Source organism: Strongylocentrotus purpuratus, unplaced genomic scaffold (assembly GCF_000002235.5).
Source record: "Strongylocentrotus purpuratus isolate Spur 01 unplaced genomic scaffold, Spur_5.0 spur5_scaffold_13, whole genome shotgun sequence".
Classification (NCBI taxonomy): Eukaryota; Metazoa; Echinodermata; class Echinoidea; order Camarodonta; family Strongylocentrotidae; genus Strongylocentrotus; species Strongylocentrotus purpuratus.
In genome coordinates this window covers 9,769,063-9,791,390 of record NW_022145598.1, presented here as the reverse complement: position 1 = coordinate 9,791,390, position 22,328 = coordinate 9,769,063, and the positions used below count along the sequence as shown (strand labels likewise).

Genomic DNA, 22,328 nt, shown 5'->3' with positions numbered 1-22,328 from the left:
AAGTGGTGATTTGAATCGCTCAAAGAGCTAACAATAAAAAAAAAGACAGTGTGGAGCACTCAAGCTGTGAATTGGTCATTGCTGTGTCAGTCAGATACAGGAATACAAGCAACAACTGCAAATTGATCATCTTATCTGCCAGTGTTCATGGAAAATATGCACTGGATGTTGATTTGTTGAGTACAACAAAACCTTCTTATATCAGGGTGGGAGAAAGAAAAGAAAAATAGGTATGAGATCAGCAATCACTTTGTAACCAGAACCTTATCTGATCTTGTTCAAATGAGGTTTTGCTGGAGTCAGTTGGATGAACAACTCAAAAAATAATTTGTCTAATACCAGTAGAATACATTCAATAGCATCTTATGACACAGATGGACATGTTCTTGAGGTAATAGGGAAAAGTAGTTTTTTCTTTGTATTTTATGTATCATATGTGTGTGAATTTATCACTTTGTGCCAGTTTTTGTATATAAACCAGTCTAAATTCAAGCTATATTTCTTGTATTGCCAGATGGTACCACCAAAGTTATGAAAGTCTGTATGTCATTTAATTAGATTTTTACATCTATGAAAATAAACCAACTATAAGTGTTGATATCATAAAATAAATTTATTTAAACTGATATTAATGGCTACAAAAACACATTTTCTTTTACCAAAAAAAGAACAGGGGGAGTGAAAAAAGGAGAGGGAAAGGGAAAGAAAAGAAAAAGAGAAAAGGAAAAGAAAAGAAAGAAAGAAAAAGAAAGGAAAGAAAGAAGAAAAAAAGGAGAGAAAAGAGAAGAAAGAAACAGTACTGAAAGATGAAAGAATGTGGTGTGTTGTGGAGTGTGTAACTGTATTTATGTACAGTTCTGTAAGTGTATTTTTTCTATCCAGTTCTGGTATAGATATTCGGTACTTTAATTTGAAAATTCATATTGTTTGCACATATCATTTGCAAATCCAAAGGGTTGGGCAGAGACTAGTCATCCATTCTCTCTCCCCCAACACATACACATAATTAGACACACACACTGTACCACATTACTCATACTCTTGAAATTATTAAGCATAAATGCCACGATCAAGGTACAAACGTGAACATTTTTGAAAGAAAAATAAGCCCCCTTTGGTGGGACGACCCCACCCCCTCCTCGCCTTCAATTTGTCCAGCTTCATTAGTTTGGACTGCTGCAACTAACATTGTATTTAGATCATTTTCTTTATCGACAACCTGCGTTCAAACAAGTTAAGATTTTTTGAAAACATACAAACACCTGTGATAAGAAAACAAATTAAAATCAAGTACTTTTAAATTTTTATTTCTCAATAAAATGAACACACATATATATATAAATATATTTAAGTATATATACATAATATATACATAATAAATAAAATACCACAACTACATAAAATGCCACTTTCTTTCCACTATTAGCCTGATATGATTTACCTGTGTCACTTAATGTGCTCAATAATCAAACTCTGCATTAAAAAGATCACATTATAAAGAAAGGGTAAACAACAATGAGTAGACACAAACTACTAATTGTATTAATAGTAATCTATTCCACCCTGTATCACCTATTTCAATAGAACTTGTGTAAAAGATTTGTTATCAAAATATGCACCATTAGCTTTATTAACCTGTGTTACGATTGGTACTGAATACATCAATGAGTAGAAAATATGAAGTAATAATAAAACTACAGTGCAATCCACGAATCCACTCTAGCCTATATCACCTATTTCATTTAAATGAAATTACCCATAAAGTTAGATACATTTACTGTATGTTTGGTATTGATACGGAAGTCGACACACATTTGACTTCCATGTAGATTCTATATTAAGTAAGGAATATTTCTAAATAATAAACTCAAACTCAAACTCAAACTCAAACTCAAACATGAAATAAGCTGAAAACCTGAACTTTCAACTGATAAGTTACATCTTACATGTACCAGTTACATTATGAAAACACATGTACAATACACCAAAGATCTATTGAAGAATTTGAAGTACCTGTGAAAATAATATTAATTAGTATTGTTCCTGAGATGATTTCTGTAAGATCTGGTTTACTTGGATCTCAACTTGTCTAATAATGATATATAATCCGCTAGCTCTCTAGTGATGCATAATTTCCAAAATGAGATTTTCTTCGCGTAGCTACTTAAACAAAACTATGTCAACAAGTTACTCTGAAGGCTACACATGTAAACGTATCAAGTTCAACGACATACTTGCCACAACACCTTCATCAAATTAACACAAGTTGGCATTGTGAAAACATAACATATGCACTACACAAGTAAACATGGTCAAAGTCACCTACTAAAGACCAAGGAGAAATATCTTGATTTCATTTCTTCTACTGCAGCATGTCCTGGGACAACAATAGCATCAACACATTAATAGGGGAGATGGTCCTAGCCAACCCCTTCCAATTCAGATATAAGACGAGCGATCGGGCCAGAGCATGGCAACAGGTGGCAGAGGGGATGATAAGGAAGGGATACAAGGTCGACTGCAGGGCAGTGAGGGACAGGATCCACATTTTAAAGGACCAGGTTAAGGCCAAGAACAATGCAGAGAAGGCAGCAAGTGGCATTGCAGTAGAGGAGACAGAGGAGGAGCTGGGCATTCGAGAGGCCATTGAAAGGATGTGATAGCACCAAGTACATTGAAACTAAGGAGGAAAAAGGAAGTCGCACACATAAAAAAAGGCAAGATGTTGTTGAATTGCATATATATACAAGTTAACACAATGTATCTTTGGCATATACATATCATAATGGCAGATGGGTAACTCTTAGGAAGACCATATAACTTAATACACACAGACTTAGCAAAACTGCCAAAGTCAATAGTTGAAGTCCTGCAGGCGTTAAAATAGGACTATACAGTGCGTCCCAGAAAAAACGAAACGGAGAGGTATCGATGTTCTATCATAACTTAATCACAACTATAATTAATGAATGATACATATTTGGAAAGCTTAGAGTCTCCTCTTTCATGTGATGCTACTCACGTGATGCATATTTCACGCATGAGTGATTAAAAGCAATTTGAAGGAAGGAAACCAAAAAGACATTTGGCGGGCGGTATCTGAATTTCAAAGAAAAATTCACATTTCTAGAAAGTTGAGTTTCTGCCCTTTCATATGACACCTCAATCAGGAAAAATGAGCGAGGAATGACAAAGTTCTGTTTGTTTAAAGTAGTGCTTGCATTTCCATAATTTTATTAAACGAATTCGTTTTTACTGGCTGCCTGCAGTAGCAACAAGCAAAATTGACAAAAAGACTTAACTCCGTTTCGTTGACAATCAGCCGTAGATGAGAGTCTTCATGCATGGCTGATTGTCAACGAAACGGAGTTAAGTCTTTTGTCAAATCTGCTTTTTGCTACGACAGGCACCCAGTGAAAACGAATTCGTTTGTTAAAATTATGAAAATGTAAGGGCTACTTTAAACAAGCAGAACTTTGGTATTCCTGGCTCATTTTTCTTGATTGAGGTATCATATGAAAGGGCAGAAACTCAACTTTCTAGAAATATGAATTTTTCTTTGAAATTCAGATACCGCCCGCCAAATCTCTTTTTGGTTTCCTTCCTTCAAATTGCTTTTAATCACTCATGCGTGAAATATGCATCACGTGGGTAGCATCAACTGAAAGAGGAGACTCTAAGCTTTCCAAATATGTATCGTTCATTAATTATGGTTGTGATAAGGTTATGATAAAACATCGATACTTCTCGGTTTCGTTTTTTCTGGGACGCACTGTATAGCTGAAAAGACAGATTGGTAAAAAATTATGTCAAAGTAAAATGTTCACTGTTGGTCACTCAAAAATATTTCACTTGAAATGAATGATGAAAAAAAAAGATATTGTTCTTTACTTCTTTTCTAAAGATTTAATGAGGGCCATCATCATCGTTTGCATTTGTTGATTATGCTGTTGCTGTTGTTGTTGTTGCTGAAGAGCTTGTTGATGTTGCTGCAGCATCTGTTGCTGCATAAGCTCAAAGCGACGCTCTCGGATTGCTTCTTCAGCTCCCCGTCTCTCTTCTTCCTCTCGTCTCCTCTCCATCTCTTCAGCTCGCTGTCTCTCCTGTTCCTCTCTTCTCTTCTCCAAATCCTCCCTCTTCATCTCCTGCTCCAACTCCATCTTTCTGTCTAGAAAAGCAAGAGTATCTCGCCCTTTGTTGCGCTGCCTTTTTGGAGTGGTACTGGTGCCGGCTTCGTCTTGGTGTCTAAAATGCAATATTTAAAAAGAAGAGAAAAAGTGTCAAGCGTGTAAGATATTCAAGAGCCTGCATGATGTGGTGCGGGTACTGCATTCACCTCGGTATCTAACATGAAATATAAAACATAAAAGAAAAAGGAGTTTTAAAGTCAATCTACATGTTGTACATGAAGAACATTAACGAATGTTGGTTTACATAATACTAAAAATATATTAAAGGGATAATTGAGTTTGGTATAGAGGGCACTACACAAAATAATTTTTTGGTCAGATAATAACAAATTCGATGATAACGGCTTTTTACTTAGTCATTTGTAATTTTGTTTTCCTTTCATGCATGTTGAGTTATATTTGTTAGTTTGTAATGTAATGGTGTAGGTTTTATGCATTCAATCAGCAGATGTATGAGATTTATTGTATTATTACCAACGCTCCTTCTCTTCTCTTTCCTTTTCTTCTCTGCAAGTCACACTCTTTTTTATTTATATTTTTATTGTTGTATCTAAGTTGAGGGCTGAGGGCACGTCTAGCTACTTTGCTTATTTCTGTAGCCCTCCTGCATCTAATGTATGTTAATTATGCATTCAATATATTTGTTTAATTTCGTTTATTATCTGTATAAAATTATATACACTTAAAATATTGTATCAAACCATATTATGTTCATGAAAATGTATGAACTTCCCTACACAGACAGGCTAAAGATTTTAGACCTACACTCCTTGTACTATAGGAGACGGAGAGGCGATGCCATTACAGTTTTCAAAATACTAAAGGGCTTAGTAAAGCTGGACCCAAGTCACTTCTTCACCTTATCACTGAATACTCAAACCCGAGGACACTCTCTAAAGATTTTCAAGGAAAGGTCTCGTCTAAACATAAGGAAATGCTTTTTCAGCAACAGAGTGGTGTCCGACTGGAATAGTCTCCCTCAAGAAATAATTGACTCAAACTCCATTGATATCTTCAAGATGAGACTGGATAAGCACTGGTGGTCTGAGCGATTTGAATTAAGTTAATGATATGATCAAAACCGTCCTAAACCTGCGCATGTGCAATGAGTTAACCTCTAGAACATAACCAACCCTGAAGAAGTGACCGAGGATTACAGGATCTACCTCTCCTCGTATCATGATGATGATGATGATGATGATGATGAAAAAAAGAAAAAAGATGCAGAAACCAATAAATCAAATCAAATCAAATCAAATCAAATGTGTGTTGAGAGGGGAGCAGAGGGGGTGTTAGGGAGTACACCTAGAATTTGTTAAATTTGAAAAATCTTCTGAAAAATACCTCTTCCTTGTTTCTCCCATGGTCTCGCAGGCCCTCTTCCTCAGCTCTTCTCCTTCCGCCTTCTTCTTCTGTTCGTCCCCTCTCTCCTTTGGAGCCAACTCTATATCCTCTTCCTCTTGCATCATCCTTTCAACGGCCTCTCGAATGCCCAGCTCCTCCTCTGTCTCCTCTACTGCAATGCCACTTGCTGCCCTCTCTACATTGTTCTTGGCCTTAACCTTGTCCTTTAACACGTGGATCCTATCCCTCACCGCCCTGCAGTCGACCTTGTATCCCTTTTTGACCATCCCCTCTGCCACCTGTTGCCATGCTCTGGCCCGATCGCTCGTTTTATAACGAAACTGGAAGGGGTTGGCTAGGGTCACCTCCCCTATTAGTGCGTTAACACTATTGTTGTCCCAGGACATGCTGCAGTACAAGAAATGAAAAACAAAACAATGATTTAGATAAAATGGAATTCTGAAATCATCACAAATGGTACTAGACCTATACATGTGTATCTATCTTGTAATAATGAAAAACATCATATCATGAATGCATTATATTTTGGACGTTATCATTTTTTGACAAAAAAGGTGGAAAATGATTGTACAAAGGATATTGAGTCGAAAACACATACCCATTCATGCATGTACATTTGAAATTCAATGATAATGATATTGTTCTTACATGTAGGCCTAGGGATCTATAGCTATAATTTAAGATGATGCATGTAATGGAAAACATACCGATTCACAGATTTTGAGGGCTTTGCCTTTGCTGCTTTCACTGGCACGGTAGGCACCACCTCGCCAACCTCCTGTAACAAAAAGATGAGAAAGTAATTTGTAACATTCTGACATTAAAATTTCCACAATTATCTAGGTCTAGAATCTAGTTCAAAGTCATAATTTTGAATGCGCTGGTAAGATTAAGAATAGGGTGTCTGATCGCGCACCCGATGTTGTGTGCTAAAATCTTTCCCATAGAGATTGCACACATCCCTATGTGGTCTACATGCATTGCGCGACCAAGCAGATTTGGTCAATGATTTTATGAAAAATTTGAAATTCAAACCTTTAGATCTAGACCTATAACAAATGATCCTGAAGGTGAAACTCAATAAATGTGGTGTCATATGAAAGGGCAGGTTTTTCTCCATATTCCCCATAGGAGGCCACCCCCGGAATTCTAAAAATATCTTGCTCAAAACAGCGATTTAAACATCGTTTCCATGGTAACTCGGAGATTTACCAATTTCACGAACCGCCCCCCCCCCCCCCCCCCCCCCCCCCCCGAGGGATAAGTTGGGCCAGCTGTAATCCCATGCACTTATTTTTTCTCTAGTCCCAAGGGATCATTTGTTACAACAGTTTGAAAATACCCTTGCTTCACGCTTTGCATATCGTGCTGTGCATTAGCTGTGCAGCTTTTGAGCAGAAATTATAACTCTGCGTGAACCACTTTTCTGTCCATTCTGAAAATGCTATGAATATTGCAGTTTTTGAGGGGCTGTATCTTTTGATAGAAACATCCTTTCAAGAATGAGAGTGAGACTGAGTGAGAGAGAGAGAGAGTGAGCTGTCTGACTCTGACTCTGAGTTGAGTTATTGTGAGGTAAAACCAAACAAACCCTAGCCCTAACGTTAGGGTCTAACTTTTAGTCTTATTACTATTAGGCTAGCCCTGGCCCTAGCCCTAGGCAGTAGGCTAGCCTAGGCCTAGATCTAGGGTAGCCTGGAAAACATTTGCAAACAACACATTTTCAGGGATGTTTAATTCAGGACACAATTTCAAGGAGAGTAGGCCCGCAATTTTGCACGATCAGAGGCTATTAATATTATAGCCATCAAGACTAGGCGAACACTCACTCAGACAGAGACGATAAACTGGCAATTAATGCACAACAACTTAGCAATGCAATGCAATGCCCTGCGCAATACAGTACAGACGGGACTACCGCACGAAGTAGTAGCACAACTTGTCTCGACCAAGCCACAAAACGGCTTTTATCATCTTTCAACAATTCATTATCCAATTTTAAAACGATTCATGTTATATCCATAGTATAGTTAAGAAACAACAATCGATAAAAGAAACTCACCGAAGATCCACTTGCTTTGAAATTCATGTTTTAATCTCAAAATGTTAGTCTCAGCTCAGTGTTGTTATTGTCTGCGATAGAAATTTTAGACGAATAAAGTTCCCGGGCCAGCTATACGAGCTCTCTGATTGGCTGCTGATTCACTTGGGTTGTCAATTGAGAACGAACATAGATTTGGCCAAAACCCGTTCTAGATTTTAGGGCCTCAGCGGTCATCCAGCTGTTACTATAGTAACTTCTCGATTTTGCACACGAACCGCAGATTCTAATTCCCCAATGAGTTTGCGAAAATTGCCTAATTGAGTTGGGCCGGTGCCCCCAATAACACCGGCGCCCCTGTTTTTAGTTTTCAGGTGGTGGTGTTGTGCTCGCAATTTATAAGCTGCTCATTTTCAGCAGTTCTATTAATGTATTATCTTGTGAAACCAATGAAAATCCACTGTTGTTATTTAGTAGAATATAATTAATGAAATAAGGAACAGAATTGTAATTTTTCTAACATATATATGGTTTAGATATAGCATTCGATATCGCAAAAAGAAAATATTTTTTACTGTATCAAAACGGAAAGAGGGTAAAACGGTGCCCCCTCGTAAAAATCCAAAATCAGTGCCGTGGATCATTGCCAGCGTTAATATCACGTGGAGAATGCGAGGTGTTCCAACCATAAAAAAAGCCTCGATATTATAATGCTTTGTTATTGAAAGGCATGCCAACTAATTTACATCAAGAGCGTCAAAATGATTTCAAAATGAGATTGATCATGACAATAGTCAAACAAGTACCCCTATTTGGGACCTCTTTCGAGCCATCTAAAATGCTGGCGTCGAATGTTAATTGCGCCAGGGTTTACAAAATATGCTGCCCTGGGTATTTAGACTGTCTTGTTATTTGCACCGAACCTAATGCTGTATATAGCCACACTGTTTTCATCAGCTCGAGTTTGCCAAAAACCTCGCTATTTTAACTATCCCGATCGCAAAATATCCAGCTAATTTGCGTCCTCATCAGCCTGCAGTTGCAATTTGCGGGATATGTGGTCTAGAAAATATCCCGAGAAATCTTGGTCTTGTTTCCAAAAAATAGTATCCCGTTATTTGGGAAATAACGGGCTTATCTGCGCCCGTCTGAGCCATTTTGTGATAAGTGTATCGGTCTGGTGAAAACGCTATTTCGAGCTTCGGGATAATATCCCGAGTCTGAAAATAGCGAGTTATTTGGCAAACTCGAGCTGATGATGACATGCAGGCCTTATTTAGGTCCCGGCGCACATTTCACAATCTAACTACTATACGATCCAATTGGGGGCAGCATTCGCAATAGCATTTGATGTGAACATTCAGATTTGTCAAATCTTAATGATCAAGGATCTGCGTAGTCACATGAAACTTCAAGGGACTTCGTTTCGTTGGAGGAGGGAGAGCTAGATCGGCTGAGAATCGTAGTGATGGCGTCAGGCCAGTACTAGGGACTTTTAGATTCTGCACGACGAGAACGTGAACTGCCCTTTTAAGACAATGTGACGTCACTGCCAGTGCCTTAAAAGGACGCCACACTGCCTTAAAAGGGCAGTCCACGTTCTCGTCGTGCAGAATCTAAAAGTCCCTACTATTTCAAGCCGATTCGGCTTTTATTCTGAAGAGAAGGCTCAAACGTAACAAGATTCCGGTTATTAGTATTCTTCTCATCATTAACAATATAAATCAGGAACATAATGTTTCTTTATAATCTCTGAAAATCAGATTTCAGGAGGATCGTGTACGGTGCATTAGACCATTTTGTGACGCGGGGCGGGCCTCCTCCCGCTTTCCATATTCGTTTTACCACTCACAGTCGTCTCGCCAGGCCAATACTGCGCCTGATTAAAGCCTTTTAAAGTTATATTATGATTATGATTCATGCCCGGTAAAATTGTATTTGTTTACAAGGTTCATGGGATGGCTTGGCTATTGCAGGCCTACCGATTGTGCCTATAATGGTTAAATCAAAGATAAATATTATAATAGCCAATATTTAGTTTTCTCAGGGATATTATTTTTTCAATCTATATAAGCTTCTTGATCCGTACTAACTTTAGTACCAACTCCGATTGTGTTCAAGAAATAACCCGCCGAGATAAATGTAGTATTTTCAAAGTTGTCAATCAATACTTGTCAATACAAAAACAAAATGCCATTTCCTAGTTCGTGTTTCCCTCGCTGTAAAGCTCAGCAATCATTGTGTAGTCTACAGTCAAAAACTCTAATTTGACACTTAAACACAATTCCATAAAGCCTTGAGCCGAGCCTAGCTCTGTCAGTCTCTGGCTGTATCAAGAGCAGCTGCAATACAGAGCCTATGCTGCGCAGTAGACTTTGCAGTCAGCTTAGTCTAACATTGCAGACCCTGTTATACACACTGACTGACAAGGGTCTGTATATGCAGACTAGTCAATGCCGGCACTCGTGACTTCATAATCGAATCCAACGAACTTTTTGAGTTCAACAAACTATTGCTGGTAGACTGAAGCCAGAGTGTTGTTTACTTGCTGTGAAGGTCACTTTGATCTCCTTTCTAACACAATGGTATCAGTCTACTATGGCTCTGGCTAAACCATGATCGCTCATAGTTATGGATTTTTGTCTTGTATTTTGTGGACAATAAAACTGATACATGCTGACTTCACAGTACACACATATGAATGAAACTATAGATAAATTCGGGGAATGTGTGTACGGGAGAGCCTCCCCGCAGATCCCCCACACTGAAAAGGATTCGTTATGCTCGATAGATGACAATGCCAATGACAATGACAATGACAATGATTTTTTTATTTCTTTAACGGACCCTTCTGGGGCATGGAAGAAATACAGTTGAATAGTACGATGTTCAACAATGATAGCATAGAGCCAAGTAAAACTGGCCGAGTTTCTCGTCTGGAATTTCTTTCAATTATTTGTTTGTTTGTTTGTATTGTTCAACAATTTTTTGCTGGGCGATTGAAGTCACTGTGTTGTATCAGCCTATTATGAATCGCTAAATGAGCGCTCATATTTCTGGGATTTTTTGTCTCTAGACTGGTATTTTGTGGACAATGAAACTGATATGTGCTGAGTTCACAAGTTTAACAGCCACACACTGAGGGCGCCAGTACACAAATATGAATGAAACTATAGATACATTTGGGGAAAAGATTCCCCGCACTGAAAAGCATTCGTTACGCGCCATAGCCTATGTAATACAGTATAGGGCCAGGTAAAACTGATTCGAGTTTCTCGTGTGGAATTTTTGAATTATATGGGGAGGAGGCTCTTTTTCTATTTGATATTTGGTATATTTTTAAACATACAAATGCCATTGGGTCAATCTAAAAAAAATTGTTTGGTCTACTCAATTTCATTTGTATAATCAATATAGACTCAAAACAATAAAGGTACCGATGTTTATTATTAAAAAAACAATGTATACAAACATTTAATTATAGCAAAAATAGCATCAAACAGTTTGTGTAGGTAGTAATCCTGCTAAGTAATGGCAAACACCTCCCCCCCCCCCCCCCCCCCTCCCCCTGAAAAAAAAAAATATTTAAAAAATCTGTAGTACGTGTTGTTCTGGCTAATGTACGCTCTGCTCTCCACCTCGGTTAACATAAAAGACAATAAACATGATGGAGCTTTCATATTACACTCTCGTCGATTAACAAATGAATTAATGAAACGATGGTTTTATTGATTTATAAAGCGCGTACATGATGGCCCTGGGATTCCACCTTTCACATACAACGTAACAACGATGACCATCTGTCTAAAACGCATGGTGCGACACTGCAAAATGATGTCGTATTCGTGATGACGGTGTATGTAGACGCATGCAATTGCAGTGCTTTTCTCTGTGTGTTGCAATCGGGGGAGACTGTGCATTGACGCAATCACGGTCGGCAGTTATGTTGGGGTGGATTGAAATTGGTCCAGGGACATTTATTTTCTGTTCGACTGATTAGTTTTGGTGTTTACAAAACGATGAAATTGTTGGAAGGGTACGTGAGATGAAAAGGACATATGCCCGATGTTTTTTTTTTAATTTCTTCTTCTCCTTTCTCCTGTTCCTCTTCTTCTCTTCTTCTCTTCTTCTTTTTGAGTTACTTCTCTTCATTCTTAAAACAATATCAAAATTATATCATGCCGTGTTTAATAATGCGACTTCCACCACTTTGTATACGACTTCTTTATTATTTCTTTGTACTTTTAGTCTACTAGTATTTTATGCAACTCTTTTTTAGCATCAGTGTGTGCCAAAAATCGGCAGGCTTCCTCCTGTTTCCTTTCTTCTCCTTTCTTCTTCTTCTTGAGTTTTATCTCTTCATTCTTAAAACAATATCAATATTATAATAACGCGACCACCAATAATACTAGAGCGCCTCGAGCACCATTGCTTGATGGGGAATTTAGTGCAATTTATTTAAACATCAATTGTTATGATTATTGATATAAAAAAAAAATAAAACACGGGAAACGGGTCATCCATCGCCATGCAAGGAGATTTATACCTTTTTTTTTGTAAATTATCGGTAATGACAATAATGCCATGGATAAAAATGAATTACTGATCAAAGTTCATCAAGCGCAAAAGCAACGAAAAAAGAGAAAAAAACATTCACCGCGCCCTGCATGAATATTCATTGAATCACTGCTATAAATATATTTTGTTATTGTACTTGCATTTTTGTCTGCTCTTTATTTTCGTTCGATTTACGAACGCCATCTGTCAACAAAATAAGGTCGCTTCGTTGCATCCATATCATTCAATCTTTTGTCTGACGGCGTGGAAGTATTTGTGACGATTATAGAAATATGGGACATAATTATGCGGCGTAATTAGGCGTGAAATGCGCAAATACCAGTTGATTATGGAAAATCATGTAGTCAAATGATTGGTATACTATAATGCACTTGTGTTCAACGGAAAGGAAAAAAATTCAGGTGGATTATTTTCGTTGAAACAAAAATTGGCATTTCAAGTATGCTGCAATTTGATCTTCTTTGTTGTGTTAATCGTTGAACTGTCTGTAAAAATGTGCATCAAGTTATATGAGGTTTCATTGATATATAACTTCCTGAACTTTTCCCAATCTTCGGATGTTCCGGCGCAGACGACAGAAGAGGCATCCGATAGCCATATCGATACACAGTCATGTAAGAGGTGATTTCCCCCAGCCAAGTGCCAAAATAAGAAAACCGCATGTCTTTTTTTTTGACAGCCAGACAGGCAACTAAATATTTACTCACCCTTTTCAACTTCTTTTGCATCTTGACTCTTGAATTATTTATTGCTTTTGGTAGTGGTAATCAAGAGCGATTTGGGACCCAAGCCAGATTTTTGGAGAACCCCAACCAGTCAATGAATTATGTATATATTTGTATACCGTCTTCTCGATGGATGGGGTCCAACTTTTCACCTGCGATGACAATGTAGACCTTTGGCTAAGAGAGGGCGCTATTGCTGAACGATGTGGGGATCGTCGATGGCTCTCACATACGTGATTCGATGGCGTAATGCTATACATAGGAGAAGGCAAAACCACTCAAACTAGTTTTGATTTGATGTCAATTACAACCCAAGGTTTTAAATCATTAATGGAAGGTCTAAAGTCGAGTTGTTGAAATATGGTCATTGATCCGTGAGGACAATGTTACGACCCGAACTGATTTATAATAAGGAACGGGTATGTAATTTGATTTTTGTTGTTGTTAATACAAAAGAGAAACATTCAATTATTTTTTAAAAAACCTCGACATAAATTATATGAAATACTGATTGTTGAATGTGAAGTAATAATGAACCACTAGTTCGTCTTCTTTGAAAATAAAACAAAAATAGAATGCAAAGATTTGTCAAACTATATTCTGAAATGATGCAATCAGGTAGTAACGTTTCGTTATCATAATTATAACAGAATTAAAACAAATGATAATGAATAACAAATGGTAATATTAAACTGGAAACTCCCCTTCCAGATCTGGTAGACTGCTCTGTAATAAAGCCTCATATTTTAAACATGAAATTTCGGTATTCTTCCCAACTTATTAATCTAGATTGTCTCATGAGGTATAACCATTCTGATACCATATGCTCGTACTCATCTAACTGTGATAAAAAGTTCGCCGAACTCGAGCTTTTAAATAGACACGAGTATTAAATCCAGTGAACTTTTGAACCATTCCGGGGATCATTTACCGATAGCGGCAAACTTCCTCCAATGTCACTTACTCCAAACCCTATTCGAGTTGCTTTACTGTTTGTTCTTTAATTACACAATCAGTTAATGAGTTAATCTGTAACTATCCTTCTCTCAATCCAAAGCATGCAATTTTTTTCGAATGCAGCACTGAGCCTTCACTCTGAAGTAAACCCTGTGGACTTTGAGTTTGAGCCGAAAAAAAAGTTCGTCTGCCCATGATATAGTCTTACTTCAAGAAGCTCAAGAGCCTTTTTGAAAATATTTCACGAAGCCTTTTTTTTATCGTACAAGATTTATTTCGTCGTATTTTCAAGTGGAGTTCTTTCAAGTTTGAGTTATCGGTTTTTAATTCTAATATAGGCTGATTGGTGAAAGTACCGAAAGGTATGCGAGAATAGATACTTGTACAGTGAGAACCTAACCCCCCCCCCCCCCAATATAAATGCAAAGGATTAAAAGAAATTAAAATGGTGTAGGAGTACCTGAGCCTCACTTTGAGGACTGATAAAGTATGGTAATTGTATTAGATTTTAAGGTTAGAAAGGAGATGAAAACATGGAGCCCCCCCCCCCCCCCCTCGGAAAAAAACGAGGAAAGACATTAAACACAACGAATAGCCTTTATTACGCAAACATAGATTTCGAGTAATAAAAAGAAATGCACGGTGACTGAAAAAAAGGGGGGGGGGGGAGACGGAAGGAATAAAAAAAAAGAAAAGAAAGAGGAGTCATACAAAAAGGCTACTAAAAGAAGTCAAATCTCAAATCATCGGAGAAGGAAGGAGTAGAATTATAAGGGCATTACTAAAACAGAGTAAAATAAGACGTACATCAAAAAATAAGTTCATAAGTCTGTAAGCAAGGCAACTCCATACGATTTCGTGATGTCACAATGATGTTGCCCTCCCTTATCTTTATTTGAAAATAGTGACACAAGTGTTAAATACGGTACCACTTGAAATTGTTTAGACTCCATAGTATCAGAGTGGCTCTTTTCCATTTTCTCTGTATTTCCTTTACTCTTTTTTTTCTTCCTTCTATTTTTTTTCTTGGGGAGAGGGAGCTTTTATACAATTATACTGTCTCTTCTTATGACATCATCAATGACGTATCTTAAGCGACTGACAATGGAATTCATTGAAATGAAAGTTATCCTAGCAACTCAATTTATTTTCCATGATTAATTAGGAATATGTGCTATAATAATAGATGGGGTTGAGAGAGAAAAAGAGAGAGCGAGGGGGGGGGGCTGGGGAGGGGTCGAGGTGGGGTGAGGCGAGGTATGGAGAGTTATCGTGTTCATGAATACATTTGGATAAATAAATGAATATGTAGATGATGGAGATATGTAGAGAGAGATGGATGTGCAAACATGAAAGTGTGTACATTGGGGAAATGTGATAATATGTCCTTTCATGCCAACGGCGACGCTTCTTCGTAGTAACCAATCAGTTTAACTCTTAACAAAAATTCACATACTGACTTTGCAGATCTACTATGTGCATTGTATTGTGGAAAAGTGAACATACATGTACCTATTAAAATTGAGAGAATCATTCCTTGATATTTCAAAGCGAAAATAATTCAACAATCTTGATACCATCAGCAAGTAATGGTGATGGTCGTTCACCCTCCACCACCTGCAGTTAAAACTCTTCTTTGGAGTATTTAGGAGGAAATGAATCCAAGATCCAAGTGTACTAAAATCTTCGTTACTACATGGGAGTATATATATTTGACTTCCACAGAAGCGTATCAAATAAAAATTGTACAAGTGGCCTTAAAATCATCCTCATTCTCAAGCTGATTAATGATTGACGTTCTCGTCCTATAAAAAGGAATGAATCTTTAAAAATCGGATCTAATCTCGAAACTTTTTAGGGTTGAGTATTGATTTGAAAGTGTGTCAAAATATTGTTTCTGTTTTTATCCATCAGGAGATGTTTAAAGTCCAATTGAACCCTGTTTATAGAGACAGATGCTGGTCTTTCCAAACCCTAGATGGCAAATATTATTTTATAATTTTATCTATCATGTGAAGGTGTGGTCGAGGGAGGGAGTAGGGGGTATTTAAGGGTTCACCAAATGGCTTTCAGGGGGAGGGGCGTTAGCGGCCGATTCCCCTTCTACAAATCTGACATTCAATAAGCTTCCCACAGCAAAATTGTTTTCCTTCTCAAAGATTTTTTTTTTTTTTTTTTTTTTTTGGGGGGGGGGGGGGGTATATAGTTACCCCTTTCGTCATTCAAACTATGCCCGCCCTTACTTGAGGTGATCTCGCTTCCTAAGGGCAGGACCGATCGTTGACCGCAACCTGTCAACAAATATGATTATGAAACAATTACTTTTTGACCTACCTTCTGAGGGCCTATTCGCGTACTTGGAGAGCATTTGGTGTCGAGGGGCATGTTCCGATGTTGTTGATGATTTTGGTGGTACTGGTAAGTCGGTGCTTCGTGGTGGTGGTGGTGGTGATGGTGGAGGTGGAGGTGGTGGTGGTGGTGGTGGTGGTGGTGGTGGTGGTGGTGGTGGTGATGGTGGAGGTGGTGGTGGTGGTGGTGGTGGTGGTGGTGGTGGTGATGATAATGATGACGGTGATGTTAACCAGTGATTTCTTTTTTAAATTCGACATCATCATAACCTATAATGGCGTCGGTGTCGAGGGGCATGTTCCGATGTTGTTGATGATTTTGGTGGTACTGGTAAGTCGGTGCTTCGTGGTGGTGGTGGTGGTGATGGTGGAGGTGGAGGTGGTGGTGGTGGTGGTGGTGGTGGTGGTGGTGGTGGTGGTGATGGTGGAGGTGGTGGTGGTGGTGGTGGTGGTGGTGGTGGTGGTGATGATAATGATGACGGTCATGTTAACCAGTGATTTCTTTTTTAAATTCGACATCATCATAACCTATAATGGCATGAAATGCTATTTTCAATCTTAAGAAAGTTCATGGAAGACGACATTCTCTACTTATCATCTTACAACAAATAACTTTAACTATTTGTCAACTGCCGCAGTTTGTGGTATATTCGGCCCTTATCAATGACATAATACATTCAAACGATTCGATTTCTTTTCCGGTCTTAACTCGTTCATATTTAAGATAGCATAACGGATTGGTTGCATGTCAATTGCAATAAATACAGCTGGGTTGTCGACACCAAAATAATTACCTTATCTTCATTCTTATCTTACACAATTATTCAATAACAAACCGCTTATTTATCTAATTATCTTGTATCTCTTCAAATATTTACCATAAATGAGATTGTCAGTTCAGACTTAAGGGGAATGATCTCTGAAGAACCTTTGACTCCGGTTATTTTTTCTTAAATGATGTCAAGGAGGTGTAGATCTCTAATTAGCCTGAACGTGCTATGTGATTCGGAAGAGTATACAGAGGTCACTGCACTTTAAGCGTCTGGGTATTTTTTTCTGACATGTTCCATTGTTTTGTCTTCTCCTTCATATACTGTAAAATTTGCACATAATATATTAATATAAAATATATTTTTCTTACCATTTTAATGAAGTAATTGTGACAATATGATTTATTCTTAACATATAACCTTTTGCTTCTCAGAACTTTATAATAGTTCTTTATTGATTTATCTGTACAGTTCTAGGAGATGGAAACATTATCGATCAAGAATAAATCATATTGTCACAAGCATTTCATGAAAAGGGTACTAAAGAACATTTATTCAAACTTTTGTGGCAAAAGTGTATTTCTTTGTCATGGTTTTATATATTTTTCGCATTTATTATAATTTTTTTTCCCTGAGAGACCTAGTAGTTATTTCATTCACGCATTGTATTTTCGTTGTCGTTTGTCACTACTCAATTCAAGGCCTCTGTGGAATTCCTGCTATCAATATGATCATTGAGATCTGAACAATAATCTTGCTCAGCATTAATTATTATTTTAAAAAACTAAAAATATGACAGGAATAATGAAGATTATTGGCTGTCTTTTCGATTGTCTTTTTCATTTTGCGAATAAGGACGTGCAATGGTCAGTTTATGGAAACATGTCAGATACATTTTATTTCAAAATATATAAAGAAAAGGAGCTAGCTAATTATCCTGCTTTTTCTTTGAAATAACAGAATTTGACTGCGCACAACATCAGGGGGGCGTTTCACAAAACTTGACATCAGTGACAAATGACAGTCTTTGTTATAAGCTACTGAAATCCTTGCTTTTGATTGGTTATAAGCAGATTTGTCACTGATTTTTGTCATTTGTCATTGAAAGAAGGCTTTGTGAAACGGGTCCCAGTTCTGAACATGCAAGCATCGTTTCGAGATGTTTGCAAGCCTAACGCTGGTCCTTATTTATTTTAAGGATTTGTGTCATGTAGTTGTCTTAGCTAGAATAGTGCTTATTTATTCTTAAGCGTTGTTATCTGACGGGTAGATTGGCCTTGGGGTAGATTGGGGGCAACCCCCCCCCCCCCCACCCCAAACAAAAAACCCACAAAACTAAGATACGATTAAAGATCCAGGGTTAGCTCTGCATGAAATCTACTATATTGACATAAAATTCATATTTTGCAGATTTATACACTCTACAAATTTAAAGGGCCCGGTACCGGCAGTGTGTCCATATCTCACTCCTATTATGTATAATATCTTTGGATCCAAGTTCTCACACTCTACATGTTGCTTCTAACGTGTGTCTACAGGGTAAAATAAACCATTTGAAGAACAAAGCTGTCAGTATATACCACTCGACCCTTTTAAATGGTGATTTAACATCTCAGTTTTAAATAGTGTGTATTAATATAAGAATAGGGGCCAGTATATAGCTCAGATATAGCCCATCATCATTGATGCCCATACCCCCCCCCCCTCCCCCCCCCCCCAAAAAAAAAGAACTCCCAGCGAAAAATAGAACAATACCCTCGTTATCTGCTACCCATCTTTGACAAGACATAGTTTTATCTGTATTTTTGTCGCTGTCAGCTGAACAGCTGATTTTTTCCCCCCTTCTTTTGGGCACTCGTACGTGACGCTGATTCGGGACAAGTCGAAAAGGGCTCTTGGTCTGGCCGATCTGCGTGTGTCTGTCTGTCTTTCCATCTGTCTGTCAGTCTGTCTGTCGGTCCCTTTGATAACTCTGAAAGGACGCCAGTTTAAGGTACTATGGACTTTTTTTTCCTTTCAAACCTTCTTCTGAAACGTGTGTGTGCATTATCCACAGGTATTTTGTGGTGCTTGAGAAAATGGTTGACTATTTATATGGTAGACATGTACATTGAGTGTGTTTAAAACGGAATTGATTTCGTTGTGAGTTCTGTATACTTTTTTAACTGTTGTTCTTGAAAGTCTACAAAGTTGAAATAAATCACATTATTTAAAGGTACTATGTCCCTTTTGCAGCCAACCTCAAATTCTGTAGAACTTTGCAGGAATTATGAATGTCCTATCTGTGAAATTTAAATGTTAGCAGTCTACTCATATTCAAATTATGCAAGGAAACCCGTTTACTTGCTAGACTTCACTGTCAGACACTATTGAGTGGCTGACTGGCTTTTTTCTTCTTTGGTAATAACATACATGAAAAGAGTTGTAAAGGGTACATGAGCATTTGTCTACATCAATAACCCACTTCTTGTGATGGCCAAGATTAAACTGATTGAATCTTTGCGCAGCATAAAACGTATGACCATTCGGTACAATTGTCTGAAAATCAAGACTATTACTTTTGGGCTCTATAGCCCTAAAGTCGATTTGACAACTAATAGTCATTATTTTCCTACTTGAAGACATTTTCAAGCCCCAGCTTTTTAGGGAAGTTCTAAATAATTATTATCTTTCAAATACAGTTGGAATTTTATTTTTTTATTTTTTTGGCCTGCAAATGGGACATAGTACCTTTAATACATTCGGTCATATTTAAAGCACTCATTCTCTTTTGGTCAGTTCTAGATACTTGAAATGATGCAGATTGTTTTTGACATGTTTTATTCATCACATAAAGCAATTAACCGCGCTGCATATATATAATTCCTGAAGAAAATACAAATTAAATATGAAAAGCTTTACCAACTAACTTCACAATCTAATCATTAATATTATTTAACACGGTTATAATAGCTTTCTCGTATGTAAATTAAATTAATTTAATAGCTATGCTTGTATAGGCATGATATTTATCATAACTATCTTCTGGCTTCGGAATATTCAGCCACCAGTAGATTCATTTCTTTATAGAATTGCGCGTCTTTTTTTTTTATTATTCTTTTCGTATCATTGTGTATAATATGTTTGTGTGTGTGTGTGCGACTGAAGATTGATGCTCTTTTTCCATAATGATTCATCTATTTCTGTCCATGATAGAAACAAAAATACTTAAACTGATGACAACGTAAAAAACAAATAATATGATCGGTACATTGTCAAAGAAAAGTTATTACATTATAGCCGTAGCACAAAGAAAGATTGTCACGTAAGCGGAGCTTGAATGCCAATCCTTCGCAAAAAATAGAAATGATAGGAATAATCCAAGTTCTTATAATCGATAAGAAATGAAACTACGACTCGACGCCCACTATCATAGCTGTGAAGATTTTTATGGCCAAATTCTAGATCAAATTTCCTTCGATATTCATCCATTATCCTGGCACTACCTGGTTCGAGTATCATTGATATTCACATTTAAAGGGATCGTTTAACAATGTTAAATATGAGATACACGGCCCTACGTTTGATCAGTGTCTGTGTCTCTGTGATATGGTGTAATATTGAAGCCCTACAAAAATCGCGCTTCAAAATGATCAAGAAGTGCCTCAAAAAAGTAAAAATCTTTGAGTGACCGGTTTTACCATACTCGTTTTACCCAATAGACTGTAGTTTTATGATAACCGTTTGGCAAACGGTTTTCAAAATTTGTAATTTCAATCATAAATATCTTGATAATCAGACATGCGATGGGCTTGTAAAAGTCGTGGGCTTCCTGACTGACCTAAAGGTTTATAATTATTATTGCAGCATGAGCTAAATCCAGAATTTTGTTTCAGAATCTGAAACAAAGTTACCGGATCCCTTCAAGAAGATAATAATTAAAACCTTAAGGCAGGTGTCCCGGGCATGAAAAAAGATTAATATTTAACCGTCAGGCTACCAATTTACGTTGGGTCTATATTTAGCCATGATCAAAGTGCGTAGTGGGCGCGAAACAAAATGATGTGGGCGATGTTTTTTTTCTTCTCTTTTTAAAAATTTTATTTATATGGTGGGCGATGTTCTTTCTTATTAGCATGTGAAAGATAATTGTTTAAGGGTTTAGTTAACGCATTTTCGGATGGAAGTTAAATGGCAATTGTTCATTTAATATGTACGAGTGTGCTGAGCTTCAATTAAAAAGGGGCGGGGTTGGACTGATAATAATGACAATAACAAGTTCCGACAATGAAAGCGAAATATTTCCGGAGGAGACAAAGACGAGGAAGATGGTCGAGAATAAGAAACAGTACCAGACAAAAGTAGAAAAAGACAAGTTCGTTCGACTTCAAATACAAAGTGCAGACAACAAATATAAGTGCTACCTTGCATTAATGGACCTTTATCTATATTTAAACTTTATTATAATATGTCTTTCGCAATGTTATTATACTGATTACGTGGGACATGCATCCTTGGTTTGAAGTATGTTCATATGCCTTACACGTGACCTTCTACGTCACCGCTCTATAATGTTGCTGTATCATGTTTTCCTTCAGCACTATGGCCAATGCAAAATAACTACGTTAGTTGACGATACTTCAACTATTATAACTGCCGATTGTCATTCTTTCTTTCTGTCTATTTCCTGTATATACATTCTTCTTCTCCTTCTTGTTTTTGTTCTCCTCCTCTTTATTTTCCCTTTTCTTCTTCTGCTTCTTCCTTTGAACCCTTATCTAAGTGGACAGGAATATCGAATTGAGTGCAGATATGCGTTTCTCGTTGGTGTATTACTTGCGGAATAGGATACGTCGATGATGAAAATTAAGAAGACTCAATTAATAATCTGACTCTGAATATATCGGCCTAAACCACTTTATCCATAAGTTTGTTGGCACGTTCTCATGTAGTATATTCTACAAGCGAAATATTATAATTCACAAATATTCTGTGTTCACTTTGTATCTTGTCGCTTCGCGGGACCACTGAAAAGTTATCGAAAGTTTGACGAGATATACAATCAACTGATTTGTTTTAACATTTTCATTTATGTTTGTTGGGTGGTTTGTTTAATTTCAGCTAGGCCCTACAACATTTTTACTTTCATCTTGTTAAGATTGCTACACAACGATGTCGTTATAGTGCCGGTTGCAATCACGATGGAGAAAAGAAGTTTTGATGCCACATTATAATTAAGTGGCCAAAGGAAATGAAAGTGCATCATGTCTATTTTTATGATGTCTTCCTTATCAAAATGATTTGAATTCACCAGTGCTTAATGGATTGTGAACTAAACCCGTCTTCCGTTTCCTTATTTCGTCTTCACAGATATC

At 37.4% G+C, this 22,328-nt stretch overlaps 1 protein-coding gene across 2 annotated transcripts; it reads right to left on the bottom strand.

Annotated features, from left to right (window-relative positions):
- Window positions 1–2,351: 2,351 nt before the first annotated feature.
- Window positions 2,352–7,830, bottom strand: LOC115922981 (vicilin-like seed storage protein At2g18540). 2 transcript variants are annotated; one of them, XM_030982872.1, is made up of 5 exons: window positions 7,618–7,830; window positions 6,263–6,333; window positions 5,535–5,942; window positions 3,892–4,245; window positions 2,352–2,680 (listed from the first exon to the last, which is right to left on the bottom strand). In XM_030982872.1, exons 1-5 carry the CDS (start codon window positions 7,642–7,644, stop codon window positions 2,563–2,565), a joined length of 978 nt encoding a protein of 325 aa, XP_030838732.1. In that variant the 5' UTR covers window positions 7,645–7,830; the 3' UTR covers window positions 2,352–2,562. The 2 variants fall into 2 exon arrangements, with proteins under 2 accessions (XP_030838732.1, XP_030838733.1); XM_030982873.1 differs by lacking the exon at window positions 7,618–7,830 and adding an exon at window positions 7,385–7,590.
- Between the last annotated feature and the right edge of the window lie 14,498 nt (window positions 7,831–22,328).

Bases quoted from the DNA above. Each gene is read 5' to 3' on its own strand.
- LOC115922981 (XM_030982872.1), bottom strand. From the start codon at position 7,644: ATGAATTTCAAAGCAAGTGGATCTTCG. The intron at 5,943-6,262 runs GTATGTTTTCCA...CTTGTACTGCAG, and splicing joins CCCTCAAAATCTGTGAATCG to CATGTCCTGGGACAACAATA. The intron at 4,246-5,534 runs GTATTTTTCAGA...ATTGCATTTTAG, and splicing joins ATGGGAGAAACAAGGAAGAG to ACACCAAGACGAAGCCGGCA.